General features: G+C 36.9%; 1 protein-coding gene across 1 annotated transcript; it reads right to left on the reverse strand.

The window, feature by feature from the left end:
• Positions 1 to 571: 571 nt before the first annotated feature.
• Positions 572 to 3,875, reverse strand: LOC131679845 (serine protease snake-like; the record flags this gene model as incomplete). The annotated part of the gene is made up of 5 exons (XM_058960594.1): positions 572 to 951; positions 1,011 to 1,532; positions 1,602 to 1,622; positions 1,692 to 1,842; positions 3,828 to 3,875. Coding segments are annotated over 5 exons (1,068 nt in total), but the record flags the coding sequence as incomplete, so codon positions are not given.
• Positions 3,876 to 13,425: the final 9,550 nt, after the last annotated feature.

Below are 13,425 nucleotides of genomic sequence, written 5' to 3' on the forward strand. Positions count from 1 at the left end.
CGTTTGAAAGAATAGCACATTTTGAACCCCAAATATACTCCTCCGTAAGAGTCTTCTCGATCCAAGCGAATAATATTAAAATCGTGGAAGTCTAGGTGAATTCCTGAAGTGAGCAATGTCTCGCATAGTGCAAATGCATCGCAATTCAAGTTATTTAGTAAGATTTTAAAGGAATCGCTTTTCGGGATAATGCTTCTGCAGTTCCACTGTAGAACAGTGAATGAATTTGTGCCCTTGTTCGATAAATTTGCTATCTAAAGGAGGGGACATTTCGCAGTGAACCCCACAGTAGAGACACTTTTCAACATCCCTTCCACAAGAATCATCCGCATGATTCCCAACGCATTTTCCACAACGGACCTTAATTCTAAAATGGGACATACAGCCATGTCCCAATTTACGAAACAAGAAATAATTGAAATAATTGCCAAAAAGTGACCCTTGCTCACTGCACTACTCGCATAGAACAGTGACAGTTTTTTGAAAACTGGCTCTTTCACAGAAAACATGATCTTTTTGATTTGCATAAAAACCCCGTATTTGCATATGGCGGCAGTATAAAGCATAATAATCGGATTTTAACAAAGCTGAAGCTTGTTTATTTATTATGATCATTTACAAATGTTCACTTCCACACGATTCCCTCAATCCAGTCGACGTAGCTTGCCACTCTGGTATAAATTGATGGCGACTGTCCCACTCCACAGGCCGATCCGGTAGATGTTACTCCGAGGACGTGATATGTGCACCCCTTAGGTTCAGTTATCACCTGAATTGGCCCTCCTGAATCACCCTGACATGTATCCTTTCCACCACGAATGCTTCCAACACATAACTGCTCATCAATGATTCCTCGTTTGAAGCTTCTCGATCCAACAAACTGATCCTCGCATTCTTTTATCTCCAAAAAGTCCAACATGACCTTCCGCAAAATCTCCGAGCCTTGGCCACCTGAAATCAAACAACATTATAGGCCACTCACGGTCTCGGAAATAATACTACGCAGTAACCAAATTCTGTCAGGCCAAATCCGGTTGCTATCACCGATGAGACGTTCACCTGTAATCCCGTCCACAGACATGCCGGGCGAATGATTTTGGAAAACCGAACCGGCTCCTTCAGTTTCACTAAAGCGATATCATGGTAGGAACTGCGGAAACTATGCGACGGGTGTCTAACAATTGACTCAATATCCACATCTAGCTGATTGTCGTAATCATTCTGCAAGTTGTATTCTCCCAAGCGTACAATTAACGGATCAGTGTCCTTGAAACAATGTGCAGCCGTGAGCACGTAACGATCACTGATCAATGAACCTCCACAGCGAAAGTCAAACTGATCCGGATTATCTTCCTTCTGCCACCCAAGGAGGGCTTGATGAGGAAACTCAGCCGGCTTAGCCGATTCACCACCTACTATGAGATCTACAGTTTTGGAACAGTTGAAATTTCGATACGTGATCGGTTTCGGATTCAGCGTCAACGGAATGATGGATGCAATCGAAATGGTTTGACTGCGATACTCGGAACACTCTGGATGATGATAGGAGAACAAGTTGATAAAATGTTGAGTTCAATCGAAGCATTTACACTTATACTCACTTGCTTCCGATATTCGTTGGCCTGCGGTACACACAAAAAAAAGAGTTCAACTTCATTGACCCGGGAGTATATGCATTAAAATGGAATTACCTTGAACCAGCAGGCACAGCAGTAGCACGAGCAGTACGCAACGAAGTAGCGATCCCATTGCGCTCTGGAAACGTCCACAGGAGTACTGCGGTAAATTGTTCACTTGTCGAGCAGGTTCGGGAATGACTGAAAACAATCCGAAACCGGTTCGGTATTTTTATTTGGCTCTTCAGCATTGCGTCTCACATAGGTTTAAAATGTACTTGAACTAGTATGTTTTTTAAGATCGAAAGTGTTTCTAAGGAAGTGCGAAGAGCTCGGAGGTGTCGACGCAGGTATACTGGGTAGAGTAAAATGGGGTCAAATAGTTATAGGGCATTATCTTTGCTATGTTATTGCAGAGGTCGCTCATCCTGTGTGAATTGGATACACGGTATAGAATAACGTTGACGACTGTCATTTCGGCTGTTACCATTTATGTTTTCGCGTGTTGTTCTGAGAAAACACATTGTCATTCGACCTCTGAACAGTACATTTAATCAATGTATAAAATGTAAAGTGAGTTTTTTCTTACGTAAAAATTAATGCTGAACACGTGTTGTTGTGTGTTGGTTTTTCGATGTTTTCGTTTTTTGAAAACAAAAAATACGGACATCAACTTGATACATACGCGTGGGGGAACGATAAGTCAGTCGTTTGGGGCACTATAGGTCACAACTGATCGTCTCACAGCCAACTAACCACGTGAGGCGGAATGAACAACTTCAGTTCCACACCCTGGCGACGACGAGGACCCTGAAGAAGTCATTCGCAAGTGCAAAGCCAGACGCAGCTGCCGAAACAACATATTTTTTCAACGTTCCCTTTCTCTGTTGCATGATTTTTCACATCATTTGCCACTTCTCATTTTCTTGCCTGAATGACGTCAATTTAATATTTAAATAATCTGCAGTATTATCACTCTTCAAATAAAAGTTAAATCGGTGATTTTCTAGCTGTGTCCATTGTTTAACCCTTGTGAAGGCAAGCTAAAATCCTAACATTAAAGGGCAAGCCGGGCCTCTCAGGCCCGTCTAAATTCAAGGTACTTTTTGCCGTTCTCGTATAGAAAGGTTATGCAATCGGTCGAAATTTCGACTTTTTAACCGAGACCCGCAGGGCCAAATCTCTTATACCATTCGACTCAGTTCGTCGAGATCGTAAAATGTCTGTATGTGTGTGTGTGTGTATGTGTGTGTGTATGTACGGATGTATGTGTGTGGCAAACAATCTCACCGATTTTTCTCAGAGGTGGCTGGACCGATTTGTACAAATTTAGTCTCAAATGAAAGGTACAGCCTTCCCATCGGTCGCTATTGATTTTTTTATTGATCCGACTTTCGGTTCTGGAGTTACGTGTTGAAGAGTACAATCACACAGCAAATTTCCACAGAAACTGATACCACCATGATGTCCAAATGATGCAATATATATTAAAATATGTGCAACATTACTTGGATTTGCATGTCTAGATCATTAATGACCCACCGAAGGCACTTCGACCACATTGGCCAGCTACGGCGGTTCTTGATGCCCCGGGGGAACTTCACAAGTTCCTAAGATAATGTCATACCTATTTCTCAGCGAATTCTTTACCGATTTTTACAAACTTGATTTCAAATGAAAGGTACAGCATTCCCATTGGCTGCTGTTGAATTTCTAATTGATCCGACTTCCGGTTCCGGAATTACGGGAGGATGAGTACGAACACGCAGCAAATCGCGATTTCAGCGTATAAGGCGATGGATGTAAAAAGGTCAATTTTTCCAAAAGGTGAGTACTCGGAAGATCACGTTGACTGTCGATTGGTTCTGAGCTCCATTTCGTTTGAACACGACCAATAAATGTTTCTGGGTTGCTATTGATTTCTTCTGATGCATAACCGGAGTTTACTCGAATTTATTCCATTATTTTAGATTCTTTGAGACGATTGAAAACATGGGCATATCGTCTTATAGCCATTTCAATTTTTGTTGCTTTTAGATCCTGTGACGATAAAACATAATAGTAATTACTAAATGTCATAGCTCCTTTATTACCATTGAATATCCCCCCGTAATAGAGATAGGAAAGCGTCACACACGCATACCCATGTATTAAAAAGAAGAATAAATCATTGATTGCTAGTCACTCATATAAACAAGTCGTTTCATTTACAGATCCTACAATTTGAATAATTACGACAACTATAACACAAAGAATAGACAACAAAAATAGACAATAACGACAGAGTTAGGTTATGTTGTATCCAAATAATTGTCAAGTAGACCACAGTGGGTGAAATGAAAGTATTTACCCAAAAAAATATGACACACGTCATTATCGTATGCTATTTTTACATTTCTTATAAAAGAAATGTATAGAATTCGCACAAACTTTCAAGATTTTTTTCTTTTAAGAAAAGGTAAAAAGATAAAATCAATCAAAACATGAAAAAATTCCTGCTAATATGAAGATGAACTCATCAAAATGTTTTTTTTTTTCAGATAAATATTATATAAAACTCGTGGTATTCTTAGTAAATATTGCATGCACACCGGGCCTGCAAGGCCTGGCTTGCCTTTTTGTGCATGTAAAAAATTCAAACATAGCTGCGCATCACTCCATAGATGAAAATATAACAATTCTTTATTTTTGTTATAGATTTCAAAGCTACTTATCAAAATTTCCATGCCCAAGCTTATACTGCATACACATTTTTTTGTAACTAAAAAAATGTAACGTGCCGGGCCTCTGAGACCCGCTTGCCTTTTTGAGGGTTAATTTAACCTAGAATATTGTGACCTAAGTACCTTCGGCTTATTGGATTTTACTTGAAAAATATTTAGCCACACATAAAACCATTATTGCCAAAACTTTGCCAGATGTATATCCTTTCGAACGCATGCTTGTTTGTCAAAATCAGCGCAAAAATAATGTCTCGAGCTCGCCAAAGAAAACTGACCTACTTGACCCCAATCTACTCTACTATTTGATTAGAGCAGTGGTTTCGAGTTTTTTTTTTTCATTCAATGCCTCCCCTTACGAAAGTAGTTGCAATTGTGGCCCGATCGACAAGAAAAAGTTACATTGAAATTAACATGTGATTGGTGTACCAACTGCAAATTTGTCTATGTTTATGTGGTATTATATTTATTTGGGTAAATAATAGAGCCATAATTTATATTTTCTCAGGCATAATTCATACTCTAGAACGGCCAAATTTAGCTGCCGGTTAAAAACGCTTTTAATCCACCTAACAGTGTGATGAGACATTTCTTATAACTCTTATCACTCTCTTCGGATATTATATCGTTTGAGAACATTTAGAACTTGATGCTTCGCGATGTTTTTGATAACACATACTACATGGGATAGTGACAGGACTCAGAGAATCGCTCAAATCAGCATAGGACAGCATCAGTGCTAGAAATCTCAAACCAAAACAATGGGAAAGCGAAAAAATGGCCCATAAAATAGACATACAAACGAATTATTGCTAATTCTCTGTTAATAAAATATCTCAATTGTGGTGGGAAAACTGAATTTTCCTAAAGGGGTTATATATTGTACTGAGCCAAAAAAATGGACATTTTTTTGAATCGATTTGAAATTTATACTTTACTCAAATTTCCAACGCGACTGAGAACTAAGAAATCAACGCTTTTTCTTGAAAAGGGCGATACTAGCAGTGATACCATTCAAAGAAAATCAACAGTGAATATTTCCAGACTTGGTTTTATTTCCTATTTAAGAACTATTGTGTTTTTTACATCCTAGATTGCATGATTCAGTGATCGAAACCCAAAACTTCATGAAGTATTTGAAATTATTAAATTAAAATGTTTTTGCTATTGAAATTGACAAAATGATAGTATCACCCCTTTGACGATTGTTTACTTTTTCGGTCCCACCTATCAGCATTGAAGTATCGCCCTTACGTTTTTTTACAATAACTACCGTTCTGCATCACCGATTTCGTCCGTGTTTTTTCAATAGCGATCATTGTTACTATTTACAGCTGGTATTAGCTTGATAATCCTAAAAAAATACGAAAATAATAGTTTCGCCTCTAAACTGCTAGCAAAAAAAGTATCGCCCTGTTTGTTTGCATGGAGCGTGGAAGGCGAAACTTTAAATAAACAAACAAAAATACAGTTTCGCCCATTGTATTTTTTGCTGTAGTTTAAGAAAGCAATATCGTAGAATCCAAATTTTTGATTAATTTGCTGCCTTTCAAAGCCCTCATTCGCATGTATGAAAAAAGCCTTATGTTTACATTTGTAAGTATCACCCTTTTCACAAAAAAGCGTTGAAATGAAATCGCACCTCCTGATATCACGCTATCTCTGAAGTGCATGCGTGCATAGTTCCAAATTTTACTTCGACATCGACTTTTTCTACAGGAGACTTCCCAGTAGTTATATGATTTGAATTATTATCGCTAATCCTAATGTCAAAGAACAAATAAAAACCTCTCGAAAACGAACCGTTTGGAAAAATCATCATCATTACTGAAATTTTCATTTTCACGAATCTTTTCGATAACCTTCCGTCACTTGCGTTAATGCACTGGGTGCACAGTGCTCTGAAAATCTAGCGAAATCGTCTTAGGGCACCAGCGGGTCTAATTCAGCTATCTGCGCGGCGAGTTAAATCTGTAAAGAATACTAAAAATTAATTTCAATTCCATTATTTTCAGTTCAGCAATTCGAGAGATCGTGCTCACCGCAAGCCATGAAAAATAGACTACGTTGTGAAGCGATGGTCACTATTTATTAAAAAATCACGGTTAAATAAAAAATAAAACTATTAAAAAATTTCAAATAGTTTATAATTTTCACAAACTTATTAGGAAAAATCGTTTAATAAACTTTCGTAATATTGTGTAGGAAAAAAGCTAAAAATTTCAGTATTTTCTCTATCTGCAACAACAACCCTGAAGTATACCAATTATTTGTTATACGGAATAGGTTCGCCAAATTTTGGAAGAAGTCTATAAAATAACCCCTTGAAAACTACCTAAAAATTGTTGTAGTTCGATGCAATTAAAAAATCTCCAAAAATTAAATGTACCTATTAATGTGAAACACAGTGAATAATACATACAATAAAGACCCATTTTTATCAGTCTCATGGTGTATTTTAGGCTGACAAAATGGGGACATTGACTAAATCGGGCATTTTTTTCTTTATAATAAACTGAAGCTGTTAAAATATTCTTCCCGTCCCTTGATGTAGTCTGATAGCTATTTCTGATTATGATGCACTTTTTATTTTTGCATATTTCCATCTTCATGATAAGGAAAACATGCTCAAGAAAGGATTTACTCGAATTCAGTCTTGTTCGTCTGCTAGAGCCCATCAAACATATGTTCATATTTGGCTGATAAAATCGGGGTTTCAATGTATTATAATAGATATTCAGCATTTGAAGAAGTTTCTTCTGAACAAGTGTAGAACGACTTTGTTTCTACTTACTTGAAGTCAGCGGCGTAGCCAGAAATTCGGTTTGGTGGGGGTTTGGTGAAAATCGATCTTACTGTCCAAACGGCATAATTCCGAAACCGTAATTTTTGAAGTTTTAAAATTATGCAGAATTAATTTTTCAGAAAATAGTAACAGAGTTCGTGTCTTTAGCGAATTTGTTGTGGTCATGAATATTAACCTGAGAAAATTCACCATAAATACTTCTTGGACGATATACCGTCAAAATTATTTTATCAAATGAAGATACTAAACCTCTGAAATTGGCGGTTTCAAAATGATACTATCTTGACCTTAAATTACTGTTTTTGAATATTTTACCTATACATATAATTGGTCATACAACAAAAATGTACCAAAGTCCAAAGAAGTCAATTTTTGTCAAACATCTCAATGTTTCATGCATTTTAAAGTCATTTGGCATCAAAAATACAAATTTGATTTTGAAAATTTTTCATTTCCGTTTATATGGGAATTTGCTGTGTGATTGCACTCTTTAACTCATAACTCCGGAATCGGAAGTTCAATCAATAAAAATTCAATAGTAGCCGATGGGAAGGTTGTACCTTTCATTTGAGACTAACTTTGTGCAAATCGGTCCAGCCATCTCTGAGAAACAGAGGTCACATTTTTCCACATACACACATACACACACGTACATACACACACAGACATTTTCCGATCTCGACGAACTCAATCGATTGGCATATGACACTCGGCTCTCCGGGTCGGGATTGACGAATTTTAGATTGACGAATTTTAGAGTGAATGAGAAAGGCAAAAACATTTTTAGCAAATGTTGAAAGTTATACATTTTTTTGGTGAGCAGTTCTATGTTTCATAGACATTAAATCAATTTTAACTTCGCTTCCTATTAAATAAAGACCCTTATTACAGTACATTTCTACAAAAACGAGCTCAGTTTGAAAATAAATCTGAGGATTATGATTGATTACAGAACTCTGGAATTTTCTATTGGAATGTTTTCAGGCAGGAATTTGATATTGATGCTATTAGACAACTGTGAAATCAAGACCAATAGATCAGTTACATATCAGGACCCCATTCCGACAATTTATCAAAAGTCTTCATGACGTTTACAACAACAGGTTATCAATCTACGGATCAGATAATTGTTATTGTAATATTAAATTAAACCAGTCTGCATCAATAAATTTTCAACTTCAATCCAATAATTTTTTTTTGGTGTGGTGGGGGGGGGGGTTGTATGGTGTTAAACCCCAAAACCTTGTCTTGGCTACGCCGTTGCTTGGAGTTATTTATTTCGCTTTTCATTTTCCGATATGTTTCAAATCGATCCGATGGTTATAAGTTAGAAAAATTGCAATCAGAAGGTTCGCACAAATGAACATTTTTGTACTTATAAGTTATCAAGTTCCTTCCAGACAACTTGGAAGTGTTCGGTGATTATTTCTAGCGGTTGTAGATAGTAAAATGAAATACAAAATTCGTTTTATCGAAATAATGTTTAGCTTATTTCATAGGATTATTACTATATATACAATAAGAAGGCGACAAAGAGTAATCCACAAGCAACAAGCCATAACTTTTAAAGTATCCAAAATAGATATTTGAAGTCTTCAGTAAAGTTATTCGCAAAAGTAAGAGGTACAAATTTGCTGAAGACATCATTTCGATATAATCACTTCCAAGAAAATTTGTGAAAATATCTCGCTCATAGGAGGATTAATCAGCAAAAGCACAATACCAAAAGAAAGGGCATATTACCTTTATTGAATTCTCCGAAGATACTATTGACCTAAAATAAGCCGTTTTGGCGTTAATAATAGATTACATGTTTTTGGTCATATTTCTGGCAATGGGAAATGATAAAAATCTTTCGTCCGCATTTAATGTTAAATATCTCTTTTGACAATTGTCCGATTTCAACAATCTATAGCTTGTTCGAAAGGTATTCGTTGAAGCTGTCAAAAAACATATGAATTGTCAATCTATATTGTCAATTTCGGCAGATAATTTAAAAAAACTGCAAAAAACGCCATTTTTACGCATTCAAATATTCATATCTTGGAAACTAAACATCAGAATCAAAAACAAATTAATAGCGTTCCTACTGTTTTTTAGTTCTTTCATTTAGAATTGGTTTGGATAAGTTCGGTTCAGCCATTGCTGAGAAACACGAATGAGAATTTATCCGTTACACACACACACACACACACACACAGACATTGTCCCAAATCGTTGAGCTGAGTCGATTGGTATATAAGACTCGGCTCTCCGGTCCTCGGAAAAAATCTCGAAAGTTTGAGCGAATTCTATACATTTCTTTTATAAGAAATGTAAAACGTGGAATCAATTATTATCTTTCGTTATAGAGTTATGGTATCTTCGGAAGTGTTGCTGTACGGCACTTACCGCTTTATTTAGTTGAATCATATTAGTTCGGAATTCGGTCACTAGGGCAGCGCTGTTATCAACTTTTTTCATGAAACGAGATAGAAATGTGGTGTCTTCGAGAAAGTTGTATCATTTTAAACATATCTTTTGAAGATGCAAACTTTGTAGGTCCTGTATGTTTCGAAATAGAGAAGGTTTTAGTTAAAACATTTACTTACATATTATGTTTTCAAAAAAAATCCATGCTTCCAAACCTGTAGGACCTACAAAGTTAGTGTCTTCAGAAGATATACTCATGGTTACCTGACATACAACTTTGCCGTAGACACTATCTTTATATCTCATTCCATTAAAAAGTTGACAACAGCGCCGCCCTAACGATTGTATTCCGAACTAATACGAAATGATCAAATAAAGCGCTGTATGTCACACAACAACTTTGCCAAAGACACCATAACTCTAAAATGAAAGATAAGGTAAGGACGTGTGAATTGTGGATTAGCCCCTTTTGGACGTGGACTTTTGGGTACCTACCCCTGGGTTTATCCCCTCGAACTACGAAAAGGGGGTAGGGGGTCATGTCATGCTACGTAGCTTTTTTAATGAGGAATACCTAACATCGTTTATTATTTAAAAAAAAACCTGTTTTAATCCACCTAGAGGTGCAATTGTGCCTTTCTCATTTCTCCAGACTATGATTTAATAGCTGGTTCGTACAATATAACATTATGGAAATGTCTTTCATTCTTATTACACTTGGTAAGTATACATAAGAGCACCTTTTTGCATTCATCGCGGTATCGGTTTGAATCGGAGTTTTCTATGTGATCGCACTCCACAACCCGTAACACCGGAACCGGAAGTCGGATGGAGATGGAATTTAATATCGGTTTCCGGGGACGGAACACCTTTCATTTGAGACTAAGTGGATAAAATCGGTCTAGCCATTTTAGAGAAACCAATATAACCGTTATTCTGAATTTGGATGCTTCCGGATCCGTCGATGGTGGTCAGTGTGGCCAAACAGACTTTGAATGACTGTTGGTGACCTAGATCTACAAATTCAACAGTTGTGTTTACATTTTGGAAAAAAATCACCTTTTTACATTCATCGCAGAATTCGTTAAAATCGGGATTTGCTGCTTGATCGTACGTATCACCCTGTAATTCAGGAACCAGAACTCAGATCCACACAAAATTCAACAGCAGCTAATGGACCTTTCATTTAAAATCAAGTTTGTCAAAATCGGTTCAGAAAATTCCGAGAAACCGATGTGGACAAATCAACAAATTTTGTTTTGTAACCATACTCTTCAACTCGTAATCCGGAACAAGATGTCGGTTGAAAATGAAATTCAAAAGCAACCTATGGGAATATTATACCTTTCATTTGAATCTTAGTTTGTAAAAATCGGTTCAGCCATCTCCGAGAAACCGATGTGAACATTTTGTTAACAAATCCGCACATACACACACATACATACACACAGATATTTTGCGATCTCGGCGAACTGAGTCGAATGTTATATGAGACTCGGCCCTCCAGGCCTTGGTTGGAAAATCGGTTTTTGGAGCAATTGCGTAACCTTTCTATATGAGAAAGGCAAAAGAGTAATATTTAATTAGCTTAATCAGCATGAGTTCAATGTTATCTTCATGTGATTATATTTTGAAATGTTGGTGGAATGGGTTTGAAAGTGGAGAGAATGGGGGGTGAGTAGAGTGTGAGTGGAGGATGCGTCAGAAATCCTTCATCTTATTTCGGTATATGGGGTGGATGAAGGAAATGCGGGCGTGAGGATGGTCCAAGCGGAGGAGAGTGATGAAGGAGGGAGGTGTAAGGGCAAGGCGTGGGGGAGGGGCAGCGACACAATACTCAACTGCATATTTTGCCTTCCATTTGAGACTTTGTTTGAGAAAATCGGTTCAGTCATCACCGAAGAACAGATGTGACTTTAATTGTAGAATATGTCCGGAATTCCGGACTTCCGGAATCGTCGATAGTGCACAATATATTCAAAGAATGTTTGATTGGCAATCAGTGATCTAGATCTGCGATTAGAAGCAATTTGATGACCATTTCAATAGTTTTTAGCCTCTGAGGTATTACAATTGTACCGATTTATATGGGAAATTCCAGTGTATCCTTACTAACACCCCTGTAACTCCGGAAGCAAGAGTCAGAACCGAATGAAATTCAGCAGCAGTCAATGATATTACTGAATCTTTCATTTGAAATCAAGTTTGTTAAAATCGGTAGAGAATTCGTTGGGGAATGGGTGTGATATTAGCTTAGGAACTTGGCGGGTTCCCCGGGGACATCATGAACCGTCATAGGTGGCCAATGTGGTCAAAGCTGCTTTAATTGATCATTAGTGATCCAGACCAGCAAACTAGAGTAATGTTACATCAATTTTAATATGTTTTACATCATTTAAACATCATGGTGGTACCAGTTTATATGGGAATTTGCTGTGTGACCGCACTCTTCAACCCGTAACTCCCGAACCGGAAGTCGGATCGACTAAAAATTCAATAGCAGCTTATGGGAGCGTTATACCTTTCAGATGAAACTAAGTTTGCGAAAATCGGTTCAGCCATCTGTGAGAAAATTGTGTGAGTTTAAATGACACACACACATACACACACATACATACACACACAGACATTTGCCGATCTCGACGAACTGAATCGAATGGTGTATGACACTCGGCCCTCCGGGCCTCGGTTAAAAAGTCGATTTTTACAGTGATTGCATAGCCTTTCGTTGTATGAGAAAGGCAAAAATACAGTGACAAGTGGGGGGGGAGATACCATCAAGCTACGTAATTACCTCTACGTGGATATTTAGAGGTTTGTGACGAAATACTACGATGAGGGAGGGGGTATTAAAAATCACTCAAAAAATGCTACGTCATTTATGGATGGTCCCTAAAATAATGTATTTTTACAATATAAACAATGTTAATTTATAAATGTGGAAGTTTTTCCATTTCCCGTAAAAAATGCAAAACGTCAGCCTTTCATATGTTATAACAACATTGACCTAATATCTGCTTCCTACTTCAATGGTAAGTGAAATAAAACTGTCTTTGTGAATTAAGGGGTTATACAAAGTTGAAACTCAAAAAAATCGGAAAAAAATTATTGAATATTCTGAAGTACGTGCTTTTGAGAGTATCTGTGCAAAATTTCATCAAGATCGGAGCACTATATTTCAAATTACAGCCATTTGTGGCGAGCTGATTCTTCCACGAGCAAAGTTAACACAAAACTTTAAACGCAATTATCTCGGAATAAATTTTTTGAAAAGTACCGTTGCGGTGAACGTGATATCTCAAAAATTATTCATCCGATCTTCATAATTTTTTGTTGAATTGTTTGTATTTACATTCTTGTCTACTTGAACGGTTTTTCATTAACAAAATTTCGGTTCTCTGTGATGAATTTTTGTTTAAAACTTTGAACACCACAAAACTCAATGCCAGCATGTTTTTTTTTGCAATAAAACAATTTTCTATTGAGTAACCGATCCGTTCAAGTACATCATAATATATGTTTCTTCAATAATCTTTTTAGTTGTTGGATTTCAGTTAAGCGGTTCGGCTTGGAGAGCATTCACCGCAAAGCTCTGTAGAAAAACACGCTACGGGGGATGGGCCATAACTCCGACAGCCTTGATTTTTTTTAATTCAACTTGGTTTTTTTTATCTTCGATAGTACCACCAATTAACTATTTTTCACTTTTTCAAATAAAATTTGCATTAAACACTTTAAAAAAAATCACGAACTTATCTCACTTTTTCGCCACAACTTTTTATATAAACCCTTAATCTTCCAAAATTGGTTGCAATTTTGAATACTTTCGCTTTCTACATTTCTACAAATCCGCTAAACAATATCATTTTGT

This window comes from Topomyia yanbarensis, chromosome 2 (genome assembly GCF_030247195.1).
Source record: "Topomyia yanbarensis strain Yona2022 chromosome 2, ASM3024719v1, whole genome shotgun sequence".
Classification (NCBI taxonomy): Eukaryota; Metazoa; Arthropoda; class Insecta; order Diptera; family Culicidae; genus Topomyia; species Topomyia yanbarensis.